Source organism: Mastigoproctus giganteus, chromosome 7, assembly GCF_048544385.1.
Source record: "Mastigoproctus giganteus isolate SK-2022 chromosome 7, ASM4854438v1, whole genome shotgun sequence".
NCBI lineage: Eukaryota > Metazoa > Arthropoda > Arachnida > Uropygi > Thelyphonidae > Mastigoproctus > Mastigoproctus giganteus.
Genome location: NC_143581.1, coordinates 27,973,611 through 27,990,504, shown reverse-complemented (window position 1 = coordinate 27,990,504; position 16,894 = coordinate 27,973,611). Strand labels below are relative to the sequence as shown.

The window sequence follows — 16,894 nt, the reverse complement described above, 5'->3', positions numbered from 1 at the left end:
GTTGTAATAGATATACTCTGAATAGCTGTTTGTAGCATTTTATATTATTGTCAATATTTACATCATGTACCCGAATACCATTTTTAATGTATTTATTAGGTAATTAACATAACCCAACTTAACAGTTAGATTAGGTTAAGTTACATTAATGTAATTTTTATGAAATATTAAGTGTCTATAACTAATGTAATTTATATCAAAAATAATTAATAGTATAACTCTTATTATACAAATAAGACTGAACTTATGATACAGGTTTGGCCATACTGACTGTACCTAGATTCATTAAGATGTCACTGGTGATTGACATTGCAGCTAACAAAATAGTATCAGCGTATTGAATGAAATTCATATTTTTTATACAGTAAACCCTCGATTTAATGGAACGGACAAATAATAATACAGTAATGTATATATTAATTTACATATGTACATATTAATGTACATATAAATGCTGATGGAACTGATATTCGGGTGACATTTGAGTCAAGTGGACCCAATTTCGGCGAAGTTCGGACGGTCTGTGACAGCCATATCCTCTGCTTGCACCTTCACGATGTCGGGACCGTTAGTAATCCTGGGTATAACCTCCATGCACAAGCACTGTGGGTGACTACCCAGGTGTGAACCAACGTAAGCAGGGGTTGAGGTGTGGCGCCCACACCACATGGAGGAATTCCGCCCCTCTGTGTTACCAGGCAATACTAGGTGGAAGATGACTCTCATCAACCGGTGCAATACCACCACTTTGCTTATTGGAGGCTTGAAGTGGTGAAACCCATGTTTAGTCTCCAGAGCTAAGTTCCGGTCAACCCTTCCCCATTTCTCTTCCATCATGCAGTATGACTGATGACTTTTGAGGTTATTATGAACATCATGGCGAGATCCCATCTTCCTTACATTTCGAGGGTACAGCTCTAAAACGGTGTTCGCAGGCCAGACGCTAGTTAGTACACCAGACCGAACCTATTGGTAACTCTTTAGGAGGCTTCTGGATCAGCTAGTGTATAATCTTGCTACCTCTACTCTGCCAGATAGTGACTGGAGGCAGTCCGAGTAGTGTGTATGCGGGGGGGGGGGCATTGTCAAGGCCACGTTATGTCAAGGATCTGGGTATATTCTTACCATTTGTACGCCATATCCAAAAATTTCATTACTTCATACAGCATGTCCCCCCCACTTTTTCTTACTATTGAATACACCATGAATTGTCAAACTAATAGAGTAAGCTTATCTGTGAAAAGATCTAAACCTCCCAAACACTTCCTAGTTTATTTCACAAATATACATGGTCTCAATTCTAATCTCAGTGATGTCCATTTCCACTTGCACTCTGCCAAACCCCGTGTACTTTTTCTGACAGAATCTCAGTTATCGGTTGATTCAATCACTGATATCCGTAAATCAAAGTCCAAATTGAAACATCTGTAACTAATGTAATTTATATCAAAAATAATTAACAGTATAACTCTTGTTATACGAATAAGACTGAACTTGTGATACAGGTTTGGCATAATTTTATATTGTTTTATTGTTATATTTATATAAAACATGATTTTATATTGTACAGTACTGTATATTGTATTAAAGCCTTTTTTTTTTTACATTAATTATAATAAAAAATGCCACTCCAGGTTACATTCCATTTAACGGACTTTCGGCATTAACAGACACCCTTTCTCCCCTATTAGTCCGTTAAATCGAGGGTTTACTGTACTATTTTTTTTTACTAGAATGATAAGGTATGCTTATTTCAGATGTAGTTTATGAAAAGAATCTCACCCCCAAACGAGACCACCTAACAATTACAACATAATCTTATACTATACCACGCATGCTGTATTATGTAACATTCTTTGTAATGAAAGGCTGAAGTGACCTTCTGAAAAACCTAGCTTCTTTTTAATATGTAACCATTTCTGATCACGCATGACAGAGGCAACAGAAAGTACAATTGCTGAATTAAACAAGTTGTAATTCCAGGAGATCTTAGCAAGCAGTCATGCCCTTTAGGATTTGTTAATTGTTTGTTAAATGAACGCATTGAATGGTTTTTAAAGTATTCATGCATGAGAAGTGGACCAACTGAATGGAGGCACCAAATCATGAATTGATACCAACAGAATGAATCAGCCAACAATTTCACAGGTGAAAAATTTATGGGAGTTGGCAAAAAACAAGACATTTGTCATCTTTCAAGAAATAAGGAATCAGCAACACCTTTGATCTCACTGAAGGTCTTGCAGACTTTGAAGAATGCAAACATCCAGACTGTAATATTAGTAATAGATGAATATCACAATAAAGATGATGAGAATTTGGTGTTAGTGGTAGCAAATGTAAGAAAAAAAGTTTATAATGCATCAGCCAAAAAAAAAAAAAAAAATTTCCTTCCAATAATTCGTTTAGTTCTTCCTTGAATTTACTCAAACTTCCTGCTTACAAAACAAATGGAAGTTTGTTCCAACAATCAATCACCTGCTGGCTGAAGGCAAACTTGCATACATATATCCTGCAACCAACTCTCCTCAGTTTGAATATATGCCCTCTCACTTGTGTTGTCTGAGCAAGAGGAAGAATACCATCAGTATTTAACTTGCTGAATCCATTAAAAGTGTTAAATGCCTCAATCAGATAACCTCACAGGTGCCTAGTCTCCGATGCTGTAATTTGCAGAACTAAAGCTTTCTTGGTAAGACCACCTTTTGTTCCCTTTACCCATCTCACTGCCCTTCTCTCCACCCATTTCAACAGGTCTACATCCTTCCTAAAATGAGGCCTCTAGACCTCTATATAGTATTCAAGATGTGGTCTACCCCTTGCTTTGTACAATGGGATAATCACTTCCTTATCCTGCTAGCAAAGTTCCTGTGTATCATTGAGAAAACCCCATGAGCTGCCCTGGTAGCTGGTTTGCACTGCTCAGTGAACCTCATATCTAACTGCACAGTTAACCCCCCCCCCAAGGTCTTTTTCATTTTCCAGTGTAGTATCACACAATTGTTACTTTGATCTAGGATTACCAGTCAGCGGGTGGTTGATTGCTGGAACAAACTTCTATCTGTCGTAGAAGTTGACAGCTTAAATAAATTCAAGGCAGAACTAGACAAACATTTGGAGTGAATGGATGGATGGGTGAAATGGGAAGGGTTTTTTTTTGGCTGATGCTGTATAATCTTTCTTTCTTGCATCATATTCCAATAATAATGCTAATGCTACTTGTATGCAGTATGTTGCATTTGTCAATATTAAACTTCAACTTTACAAATTGGCACAGTTCATTTCTCAGTCCATCATTAACAAATCTGCCAGTCTTTGTATTGTCTCTCTTCTCCTACTCAACCGTCTCTTCATCTATAGCAGTAACTTGCCCTTAATGCCACACTGCTCCAATTTGTAAAGCTTTTGATACTGTTGCACATTTTTTTATGTGCAACAATATCAAAAGCTTTCCTGAAATCTAAGTGTATGTTATCAAAATTATTTTTTACATTCAGTTCCTTTGCATCATAGTATCAATGTGATTGGTCAGACACGATCATCCCTTAACAAATCCGTGATGTGACTGCATGGATTTGTTAAGCATAATTGCATTCCTGTCTAGTGTTCTGAGACAAATAAATACTTCATTGTACACAGACATTTTGTTCAGTGAGCACTTGAGTCTGTATTTCAGTTATATGGTATGAAATTTTTTTTTTCCTGAAATTTGCTTTGAATACATTTGTGAATACATCAAATATGAATACATTTTGTCATCTATAAATTATGATAATGTGAAATCTTTTAATATTAATATTAGTAGCAGCAAATTATGCAAGAAAAAAATAAAAAGAAGAAAACTGCCCACCTGATCTGTTTACCCTTCTAAAGCATCCTCGCTAAGTTTGTTAATTTACTTTACAGAAAATTATAGAAAATTTTTTTTTATATTCATTTAAAATATATTTTAATATATTATTCTGTTCTATAGAAGTGTTCATATGTATTTGTGTTTGTAGAAAGATAAGAGAAATTTACCTCAATATGATAAATAGAACACTTCTGTATGATACTCTACAGAAATTAAAACAAATGAAAGATTAATGCAAAATGATTACAGAAAAAATCAATTGAACGCAATACAAAATTAATTAAATTCAAAAAAATTTTGAAAAATGATTTTCTTACCTTGTTTTTGAAAAACGAGGAATGTTTAACTTACGTTACGTTACGAGGTAACGTTTAACTTACGTTTAACTTTAATTAATTTTTTTTTAATTGTTTTTTTGAATTTTAGTTAATTTTGTATTGTATTCAATTGATTTTTTACTGTAATCATTTTGTGTTAATCTTTTATTCATTTTAATATTCTATGTATCATATTGAAGTAAATTTCTCTTATCCTTCTACAAATATTGATATCAACGTAGAATGCATTGAGCATCATAGCTCTGTTATATACAGGCAGTTCTTGCTTTACGAGTTTTAGTTTTACAACTTCCCGGGTTTACGAGTTTTTTTTCCCCCAAGTATGAAGTAGCAACAAAATCGAAAATATGAACATTAATTACAAAAAATGAATGTTAAACATTCATAAATACCGATTTCCAAAACACGTGCATAGCTATACAATACAATGTACCCCGCTTTACGATATTAATCAGTTCCAGAGACACCACCATATTGTTAAAATACCGTAATGTGAACCCAATAATACATTGGTTTTTGGTAATTCATTTCAAGATCTCGGAAATTGAAATTTTCGCTGTATAACTAAGCTATTCATCTCTCTAAAATGTCATTTTTAAGGTCACGAGCGTGACCTTAAGCCATATAAAAGGTCGTGAGCGTGGTTTGTAAATTGTATTAGTTACCAATTCAAATCATTAAAATGCACTACACGTTCATCATTATCATATGTTCCGTTATAAGAATTTTTGTAATATTTGCCTTTGTAATATTTTTCTAAAGCACATTTCTGGAGGTCACGACCATAAAACAATTTGCACATACCGGTTTATTGGGCTTTTTTGTTACTGCAACAATTATAAACGGGTAGTAAACTTGATCTTCTTGCATTTGCTAAAATACCGATAGCTGGAATTATGTGGTGTTTTACATTATTATGGTGAAATATGTTTCCCCTTTACTGAAATCTTCAATCGTATAAAAAACATAAATAAATTTTCAGAATCTTCTCTTCGTTCTTTTTTTTTAAGCTGTTACACTTGTTACTTGTTAACTCGTAAACTTGTTACTCCTCGCGAATCGTGTTAGTTGCAATTTGTGTGTGCCATTAAAAAATGCTTATGCATGCAATCGTGAAATTTATAATTAAAAGAGAAGATTATTTTGGAAACAAATGGCTCCTGAAACATTTCTGAAGAAGACTACTCCTTGTGCAACAAGCCAACGGGGTGCCGAGCCAATAATGAGTGTTGATGAGTGTGCATTTAGTCGATGATGATGAAGAATAAACATTCTTTAACATTTGTAAGTCGTAAATAATTTCTTTATTATTATGATTTTCTTGATTTTAAAGGCTACGTTTTCATTTCTTTCAATAAATCAATCATTGTTTAAACATAAACTAGTTAGCTAACTAATTTCATTATTGTGAACATATTTTTAACCTTATGTCTATGGGAAATAAATTCCTGCTTTACAGGCGTGTGCTAGGAATGAATTAACTTGTAAAGTCAAGAACTACCTGTACTATCAAATTCATATATTTGTGTAAATTTGTACAGTAATAATCAATTGTTTTTTTTTTTTTTTGTTATTCTAGTATCATGTAGAAAATGAAGATGCATGTAATATTACAGATGACGATGATGATGATATTTTCTATAAACTGAAAAAGAAGAAGAAAAAGAAGCTGTTGTTGGAAAAGAGTTCTATACTAAGGCCAATCTGTTCAAAACTTCTTTTTATGAAAGTGAAACCACAAATTAGTTCTAAAGGATGGTCTTCTTGTGCTGATGGTTTTGAAATTCCAAATGACATCGTCACCAAGCCACTGTGCCTAAAGCAGAGTAGTAAAGCTGCATTATTTGCTGATGTGTCAGATTCCTTCACTATTTCTGATAATGGTATGAATTCATATTGTAATATGAGGCATTCTTAAAAATAACTAAACTACCCAGTTGCATGGTTGTCTCTTAATGATTGATAATAAATACATGTCTAAAATCCTTATATCATTAACATCTTGAACAAAATTTATATTTCTAAGCAAGTTCTTGTAGTCAGAATACTGCAAAGCCTATTCTAAATATACAGCTCCTCTCTATCAGTAAAACTGAAACATGTCAGTATTGGACATTACAAAAAAAAATATATATATATATTTTTTTAAATATATATTTATTTACTGTAAACAGTTATTTATCATATCACAGAAGTAGATTTGGAGGGGAGTGGAATTTCTAGTGTTATTTGCCAACTTCTTGACAGTGCTTTATTAACTAACATATGCTTCTGTTTGTCAGTCGCACAGTATACAGTGCTCATGTCATATTTTGTTAAGTGTCTGTATTCCAACAAATAAACAAGTAATGATTAGCAGCAAATGTTCAAGTTACCTCAGCTTATGAGGTAACTTGTAACTCAATATTAAGTGACAATTACTGTACAAATTGTTCTGCGCTGTTCAGAACGTGTTATACTAGATACACTCTGTTGTACAATTGTATTTTGTTTTGTTTTGACTTTCTGCAATGTGTATCTTTAAAAAAAATATGTGCTCTAAGTATATGTGATAAACCTAAAACTGAGGGATGGGGGAAAAATTATGAAAATTTCAAGTTTGTTTATGTGCTGTTAAAATTTTTTTGATTTTTTATAAATAGGATGATTCAGGACTTTCTTGCCAAACTTTATTACTGATCACCCAGTACCAAATGGTATTGGGTGATCAGTAATAAAGAGGTTCTTATCAACCTAAAAACATTTTCTTACTAAGTTAGATTCAATTTTATTAGTCATCTACTACTCACTCAATACTTCTCATTACCTTGTTTATTTTGAATTGTTCTAATGGGATAAATAACATGTACAACCAATGCATATAGACTCAATAAAATAAAATCGCTCCATTCATCTAACTGCATCTGAACAGTGGTCAGAGTTGACTAACTACTGTACACTTGTTCCAAAAGCAATTCTTACTTTTGGAACAAGGAACTTGGCATATATCCTGAGTTCTTGCAGACACTTTCACTTTTATTAGAAGCGGTCAGCTATTTCTGCATGGTGTAACACCTCTGCAGTATCAAAATTAGCAAAGGGCTTAGCTAAATGAAAATTTCCTTCAGCAGTTGATTGGTTCAGAGGAAACAACTATCCAAGCCTACCTTCATTTGATTTTTACTTTTGAGAACACCTAAAGCAAGTAGAATGCAAGATTGAAGTGTTGACTCACTTCAAGACATGAAATCAGCATATTCAACATGCTTCTAAAGGAGTGCACGGCATCCCATATTGGTTGCATGATCTGTGAGAATTGCTTGTTAATGTGAGGCATGTATATAGGTTGAGGTGAATATTTCAAGCATTTATGAATTTTTTCATTTTTTTAAAGAAAGTACAGTAAATCCTTGTTAATCCGGATTAAGCGATAATCCAGATTAATGAAGCAAAAGATAGCTCTAAAAGACAAAAAAAACTTATAACACAAATAAATGGAAAATTTAATGATATAGATAGTGCTGATAAAAATAAATAAAAGAAATCACTGTAGAGCCTTTATTTAAAAATTATAAAAAAAGACAATACTGTATATTTATCCATTGATAGATGGATAAATGTACCGTCTTTTTATACATTTATCAGGTGGCATTTGTGTCGCACGCCAACACCACTTGATCGTTGCTGTGAATATCACTTGAATACAGCTTCTTCACTTGAATACAGCTTCTTTGACTATCTATTTGATACACTGCTTTTATCCCTCCCCACATCGAATTTCAAAGCAAATGCCTTTATAGATTCTTTTTCTTTTTTAATAACGACACTGTCCGTTGGCCAATACCAAATTCTTCAGCAATTTTTTTTCAAGGAACATCATTTTCAAGTTGTTCTATCACTTTGAGCTTGTCATTGATAGTTAAAATAACGTGTTTTATTTTACTTTTCAATTCTTTAGAACCCATAATTATATAAAATGTGTTAACTTATGTACATATATACGTATAAATAAGTACCCAAATGGAGTGCATCAATAGCATCCATCCGACTCGGAGTCAACAATAATACCAATGTAATGTAAGATCCGTCTCTCTCTGCACTATGGCGCCTCCGTAGCCAGGTGGGAAGGAGCAGCAGTGCGTAGCATACGCTTCTTGATTAGACCGGGGTTCGAGCCCGTCACCACCAAATACGGAGGATGCGGAAAGGTCAAGGGAATGACCACCGCATATTCCCGGAGCAATATGGCCTTAGTCGCTAATGCTCCTAAAAAAAAAAAAACCAAACAAACCAAACAACCTCTCTGCACTGTCAATCAGAGTGACTGATCTGCCTTCCTAAATCCCGTATGTCTTTCAAAGTATTCAACTGTGAACAGAATTTTTCATATTTAGATCTGGATTATTTGGCATCTAGATTAACTGTAACCGGATTAGCAAGGGTTTACTGTAATATAATAAATAAAATTATGAATTAAAGATTGTTTGAGTACTTTATATTTAAATAGCAAAATTTCAAATGCAAGATACTTTTAGAAATATTTATAAGTGTTTTTTTTCTTTGTTATTGTTTTCTGCAGATGGTAATGTTCTCTTCTGATTCAGTGTAAACACCTCAGATTTTGTATGTTCATCATGGAGGATAATCAAAAAATTTATTCCTTAAATTTTGTGGAAGTGTTCTGAATCACCCTGTATGTTTTTGTAGGAAATTTGAGGAATAAATTTTTTGATTAACCTCCATGATGAACATACAAAATCTGAGGTGTTTACACTGAACCAGAAGAGAACATTACCATCTGCAGAAAACAATAACAAAGAAAAAAAACACTTATAAATATTTCTAAAAGTATCTTGCATTTGAAATTTTGCTATTTAAATATAAAGTACTATTAAATATAAAGTACTAAAATTTTGTGGAAGTGTTCTGAATCACCCTGTATGTTTTTGTAGGAAATTTGAAACTAAAACTAAATTCTAAGTTTGTAAGACAATATTTAAAGAATAATGAAAATCTAAGAATTTCAGTCTGCATAGAGTGAAGTCTGTCTTTATTTCTTAAAGGATTACAGATATTTAGTATATAAATAGTGGCAAATGATGCAAGGAAGCAAGCTTATATAGCAAAAAAAAAAAAAAAATGCTACCCACCTCATTTCGCCATCCCTTCTAACAGTTTGGGTAAATATTCCTTAAATTTATTCAAATTACCCACCTCCACAATTCCAGATGGCAGTTTGTTCCAACAATCAGTCAACCTTTGGCTGAAAGCAGATTCTCACACATCTGTTCAACAACCATAATTTTTCAATATAAATTTATGTCTTCTTAATGTCTGGCTTCAATAAATATAAAGACTGCACAACAGGTATAGACTGATAATTAAATTATACAGAACTCTTTCTTTATTTAATTTCAAGCTTACTTGACATCAGAGAAGTACTTGTATTTCTTTAAGAAATTAAAGACACTTCATTCTACAGTGGTTGGTGTTTAGATTTTAACTTGGGTTAATAATATAATGTAATAAGGATAAATGTTAATAATATAATGTGGATTAATATTAATTGGTTAATATAGATTATTCGTAGATCAAATGTTAATAAATACCAGTGTACATGAATTGCTGCTCTTATTACATCAACTTTACATACCTAAGACATAGGTTGATTATTAAGCTGTATTTCAGGGCTATTTGGCCCCACTGAGAACAGTCTTCTCCTTCGGGTGAAGTGTTACTTATTCGAAGTAGTGCAATGTCATAGCAACTCATCGTGAAGGTATTCACAATATGAGATGTAACTTAAACGATGCCGCTATTGCAAATTTGCTAAACTATAATTAGCTGTGTATAAATGATGCAATTGCGCTAAAATACATATAGTCTAATCTCTTTCACAGCTTGAGGCTTAAGCCCTTAATGCATTAGAGAATAGTTTTAGGATAACTTAAGTACGTACTTTTAGAGTAACTAATCATTCATATAAATGCAGCTTAATAATAAACTTGTATCAGTATGTGAAATTGACAGCGTAACAAGGACAGTAGTTCAAATATGTTGTTTATTATTTTATTTTTGTTATTCATTAATTTGATCTACAAAATTTTAATCAATTAACTATTGAATTTATCTATTAATTGTAAATTGATGTATTAATATTTATTAATTCACTTAATTAGTTTAAATAAACTACAAATTAATTATAGTAAAAATTCTGTATAATTTATTTAATTTAATATGTGCAGTCTTAACAGTCACTGAAGAAGTTGCACAGGATTTACCATGCAATATCTATGAATTATCTGTATTCCTTTAAGAAATTAAAGACATTCTATGCTGGTTGATGTTTAGATTTTCACTATCCACCATTTTGATTTAACTGCATACCATGCCTGGCGCCTCCGTAGCCAGGTGGGAAGGAGCAGCAGTGCGTAGCATACGCTTCTTGATTAGACCGGGGTTCGAGCCTGTCACCACCAAATACGGAGGATGCAGAAAAGTCGGGGAATGACCACTGCATATCCCCGAGCAATATGGTCTTAGTTGCTAATGCTCCTAAATAACAAACAAACAAACAAGCATACCATGCCACTAAAAGGACAACTAAGGCAAAGTTTAAAAATATATATACAGTTGTTTGTTATTTGGTTTTTAGGAGCATTAGCAACTAAGGCCATATTGCTCCGGGATATGCGGTGGTCATTCCCTGACCTTTCCACATCATCCGTATTTGGTGGTGACGGGCTCGAACCCTGGTCTAATCAAGAAGCATGTGCTATGTACTGCTGCTCCTTCCCACCTGGCTACGGAGGCGCCTAGATATATACAGTACTCTGCAGTTGCCATCTGCTACCAGATTGTATTACAAGGTGAAATAAGGAAAACCTTATTTCACTTAACCATACATTATAAAGAGGTACACAAAGATATACATATTGCATTTTGGCTACTGGAATATTACAGTATTGTATAAAATGCAGATAACTGGTTTATCCAAGTAATTGGAAGACCATATTTTTTGCTGAGTGCCTAAGATGTTAGTTACTATGGCTGCCTTTTTCCTAATTGTATATTTTTTAGAATATTTTTGTGTTATTGTGCATGTTTTTGTGTAATTGGTTACACAAAAATAAAATATAGCATATAAATATCTAGGAATGGCTAAAACCAAAATTGAGCCCCTCTGTTCACACTGTTGTTTACTAATGTGCATACACCAGAGTATATGGTGTACCAGAGAATCACAGTAGTATACCACATTACTAAATCACCTTTCCTTCTTGAATTTCCCCTTCCCGCAGTGGAGGGGCAATGAAAGAAACTTCTTTCACCTAAGGGGAGGGTAAATTTGAGTTTGCTGTTGCCTTACTTTTCTTTTATCTTATCAGACAAACTCTTCACTTTATCACAAATAACACTTTGTGTAAGAGGAATTTTTTTCTTTTTTTCATTTGACTCATCAACCCACAATGAGAGTAACTGTTCCATTTTTCCAATCACAGGACCATGCAAGTATTACCTAAGAGTTGTAATAGTTTCCTGGTTCCACTTTCATTTTTTATTTTAAAGAACAAATTTATGAAAAATTCTAAGGCATAATATTAAAGTACACAATAAACACTGATAATGTAGCACACAGTAATTATAAACACAACTTCACAAACAGAGTTTTTTCAAATTAATTCACCGTTACATAAAGAGCCACTACTGTACACAACATTGTATAGAGAAAGAGCATATATATATAGGAATATATTCCTGAATGCACTGTTTGCCATTAATGCATACTCAGTAGCATTGTGCAGTGACTTTTTTTTTAAGGTGGTAATGCAGAATAGGATTTTCCAGAATTTTTGGTGAAAACTAACAAACTTACTAGAAAATTTTCAAACCGGCGGCTGTTCAAATCAGAATAAATGAAACCATTCTAAATGAAGGGTCCACTGTACTTAGATTTCAGAGAAACATTTGATACTGTTGCACATAAAACACTGCTATACAAATTGGAGCACTATGGTATTAAGGGTAAGTTGCTACTATGGATAAAGGAATAGTTGTGTGGAAGAAGACACAGTGGTTTAATGGGTACTGCTCTTCTTAGACTACTGTTATTAGTGGAGTCCCCTGGGGTTCAGTGCTGGGCCCATTATTGTTCTGTATTTATTAATGATACAGATGAAGGTATATCAGGCTTAATGTCTAAGTTTGCAGATGATACAAAGGTTGGCAGAGTTGTTAATGACAGTAATCAAAGTAAGTTACTGCAACCGGGTCTAGAAAAATTAGACAGATGGGCTGAGAAATGACAGTTGAAGTTTAACATTGATAAATGCAAGGAACTACATATGAGTAGTAGCAATCCTAGATTAAAGTACCAACTGTGTGGTATTATATATTTAGTGTAGTGGAAAATGAAAAAAAATCTGGGCGGGGGGAAATTGTGCAGCTAGGTATGAAGTTCTCTAAGCAGTGCAGACTGGCTGCCAGGACAGCTAATGGGGTTTTGTGAATGATACACAGGAACGTTTTTAGCAGTATAAGGAAGTGATTAGCCCATTGTACAAGGAAGTGGTTAAGCCACATCTGGCCGACCGGGCTAGCCGAGTGGGTAAAGTACCTGCCCGGCAACCCAAAGGTCGCGGGTTCGATTCCCGCCTCAGGCTTGGATCAGAGTACTGCAAAAACCTTGGGAGGTGCAATATGGCCACAGAAGCCGATGCGCCAACAACTACCAAATCAAAAAAAAAAAAAAAAAAAAGCCACATCTTGAATACTACATACAGGTCTAGAGGCCTCATTTTAGGATGTAGAACTGTAAGAATGGGTGCAGAGAAGGGCAGTGAGATTTGTGAGGGGGATCAAAAGGGTGGTCTTACTAGGAAAGGCTTCAGTTTTTCAAATTTCAACCTCTGAAAACTAGACACCTGCACCTGCAAGGAGATCTGATTGCAATGTTTAAGAATGGATTGAGTTGCCCAATGCTGCTGGAATCCTTTCCCTTGCTCAGACTACACATTTGTGGGGGTATAAATTCAAATTGAGGAAGGATTGTTGTAAGTTGGATGTGTGGAAATTTGCCTTCAGCCAGAGGGTGGTTGATTGTTGGAACAAACTCTCATCTGGTATTGTAGAGGTGGTTAGTTTGACAGATTATTAGTGGAGATGGACATATAATGTGGGTATTTTCTCTTTTATTTTAATGGGTGATACTATATAAGCTTATTCTTGGCACTTTGTGTCATTTACTGCTACTAATACTGATTTCACACTTTTTGTACATAATTTGCACTTGTCTATTGGTTTTGTAACAGCTATAATACATGAAAGAGAATGGGACTTTGGCACTGGTTTCCATGGTTTAGAAGAAGAGAATACAGCAGAACCAGTGGAAGCAGTAACTAAAATAAACAAGTTTTAATACGACAAGTAGCTTTCGGGGTCTTTACTACTTCCACTGGCTCTTTTGTATTCTCTTCTTCTAAGCTGTAATACATTATTCATTAGCACTGCTGTTATCTGGGCTTTTGTAGTGTTACCAAAGGATAAAAATTAGTTTGGCATAGACAATAAATGAACAGTAATAAAATATGAATTGCAACGAATATACATTTTTTTTACAAAAAAAAATCTCTGAGTTTACTAATTTTGTATGCTGTATTATGACATGTAATAATTACATGTTTTATAATTTTTTTATTTGTATTTAAAAGTACACATACAAAGAATTGTAATTTTGATGACTGCATCTCCTTTTTTTAGTAAATACAGTTTTCTGTTTTTAATATTCTGGAAATATTTGTTACAGATCATGATGAAATTGATTGGTCCTTAAGTGAAAGCAATGGATCAGATGTCGAAAGCAGAAATTACAACAGTAATTCTGAGTCTGAGGAATCTGAAAGGCAACAGATTCTAAGCTATAGTGACTCTTCAAGTTCAGAATGTTTTCATGCTTTGAGAGATTGCAAAACCAACTCAACAGAGGTGGAAAAAAATCATGACATAGAAGTGTTTTCTAGTCAGAATATTCAGTCATCAGAGCCATCTTTAGAACAAAATCATGATATAAAAGTGATTTCTAGTCAGAATATTAACTCAATAGAACTGCCTTTGAATCAAAATCATGATACAGAGGTAATTTCTCAGAAAATTGTGTTAACTATTGTTTTAAATGTCTGTTTATTGTAGATCTGACATAATTTTTAAGCTTCTCGATTTTCTCATTTTAGTAATTCTATTATTGTAGTAGTAGTAATAATGTTGGCATGTGATGCAAGAAAGCAAGCATATGAGCTTATGCAGCATCAGCCAAAAAAAAAAAAATTTACACAACCATTCCCTCTAAATGTTTTTTCAGTTCCTCCTTAAATTTATTTAACCTATCAACTTCCACAACGACAGATGGAAGTTTGTTCCAGCAATTAACCACCCGCTAGCTAAAGGCAAATTTCCGCACATCTGTTCTACATCTGTCTTTCCTCAAGAGATGAATCTGTTACGTTCATGTTTTCCCATGCCAACTGCATTGGTATTTAAAGTAGAGATGAAAGTTCTGTTGAGTATCTTTTATTTCTAAACAAGTTTGTGAATTATGCATTCTTGTAGGAAGCAGCATAGGCTAGGTTTTGCTGTACCCTTTTTCTTGAAATGGAAATTTAGATTTTCTAAACTAGAAAAAAAAAAAAAAAAATGTGGTTGAGTGGATTGGTAGATGACTATCCATTGGGAGGGTAATTATTTTGACCATTGGTAATTTTTTCCTGGCATATGCAAGAAATGGATATGTTTGTAAATTCATGTATCCACAAGTCAGTTTGCCTATTTGCATGCTGAAAAACCTGTGTAAATGTTGAGGAAGGATTTACACTTAAGACAGGCAAAGTCATCCCTGAGTGAAAACTGCTTTTTTTTTTATCTGTCTATATTGTTTACATTACTCCTTTGTGTCTTATCAAGTAGTGCTGGTCAAGTTGTGCTTTTGACCACAATGATATGTTCTCCAGTATCAAAAAAGCTCAAAGATCACTACTCACCTGTGTTGTTATTACCAGGGAAAATGAGAGAAATTCCAGTAGAGTTTGTGGCCACAAATGGTAAATCAGCCAGCCCCAGGGTATTTGCATTCCAGGAAGGTAACACAATAATATTTGTAACACTTTCCTGAAAATATTTGTCACAATAATATTTGCTGCATTACGAAAAAAAAAAAAATAGTGAATGTCACAAGAACCTTGGCGGGGAAAAAAAGAGATTAATACCATATTGCTGTTCCATTTTTATATTTGTTACATATATAGGCAGAATTAATAGCCAATTTATTATTTTTTTCTTGTTGAAATATGTTAATTTCAGAATATTTTTTATGAATATTGATTAAATTTGTTGTGTTGGAGTAATTCTAGAGTTTCATGCAATGAATGCCTTCACAGACATAAATTTGGCATTTCAGATTAACTATTTCATGTTTCCATTTTATGATACTAATATTTTTCCGAAAGTTTAACTATAATTAATAACCTTTTTTTTTTTTTTTTCCCCATCAAAACTACTGTGTATTTTTAGTGGCAAAAAAACATTTACAAAATTCCCAATTTTTAGTAAAAAAATAAAGCATTGCAATCAACTGGTAAGGGGTCAAGCACAATTCAAAAAACTGGACACTTTTTTTAAAAGATTAAAGTTAAAACCTCTGTCCTGTCAGGTTGTGTGATACCATTTATATTACAAAAAAGGGTAACACTACTGCTGGGTTAATTGAGAACATACTCATTATGTATGTGAGGGCATGGAAAGTACAAAGTCCTTTTACTGTGTAATTGATCTTTTGGACTATCACTGAGTTTCTTTGGTGTTGTATTTCCAATAAACAGTTGACCCTTTAATTAATGCTGGTTATGCTGCCTAATAATTAAGGTAACCTTACAAAAGGATTAGATGTTATTAATAATTAAAGAGATTACAGGCATTGCTACAAAAATAGCACCCAATATGAACGCTATACTGGAATGTGATTGGATAGTATCGTTGCCAAATAAATGGCAATGAGCATGACACGTTATTAGTTGTTATTTGGTTTTTAGGAGCATTAGCAACTAAGGCCATATTGCTCCGGGGATATGCGGTGGTCATTCCCTGACCTTTCTGCATGCTCTGTATTTGGTAGTGATGGGCTCGAACCCCGGTCTAATCAAGAAGCGTGTGCTATGCACTGCTGCTCCTTCCCACTTGGCTACGGAGGTGCCACATTATTAGTAACAAAGTGTGTGTGTGATGCATTTTTATTTTGTATGCAAGTGACGCATGCATTCCATGGACAGGACTTGTTATAGTGGAATGGTTTGTTCTTATATATTTGTAACACAGTACAAAAGCTATTTTTTTATTTTATATCTTTCTTTGTGATGAATGTTACAGGAAGTTGTTTAGATATATTAAAACAAATGATGTGCATCCTTGATTTCCACCTCATGGTATTGGAATAACCATCAAAATAGGTACCATCAGTATTAAAAGCTTAAAAGGCAAAGAAGTAGGATGAGCTTAACGTAAGGCCACTGCATAATTCAAGGGTGACTGTTTCATTTGCCATTTCAGGCTATGGCATCACTAGTTCTTATCTTTACTGAGGGATTACTCGAGAAAGCCCCACATCCTCAAAGCTAGGCTTGTGAGGAAGCATTTCTTGTCCTGACCCAACAGCAAAGTCTCCCCTTCTTGTGCTGTA

The 16,894-nt window shown here is 33.8% G+C and overlaps 1 protein-coding gene across 1 annotated transcript in view; it reads left to right on the top strand.

Moving 5' to 3' along the window:
- The first annotated feature begins 2,159 nt into the window (after window positions 1–2,159).
- The window catches only part of LOC150082756 (uncharacterized), a 60,617-nt gene continuing 45,882 nt past the window's right edge, over window positions 2,160–16,894 (top strand). Inside the window, exons 1-3 of the mRNA XM_090378268.1 lie at window positions 2,160–2,339; window positions 5,771–6,074; window positions 13,976–14,304. Of these exons, the coding sequence (XP_090234394.1) occupies window positions 2,160–2,339; window positions 5,771–6,074; window positions 13,976–14,304 (813 nt within the window). The remainder of the gene's footprint in view (window positions 2,340–5,770; window positions 6,075–13,975; window positions 14,305–16,894) is intronic.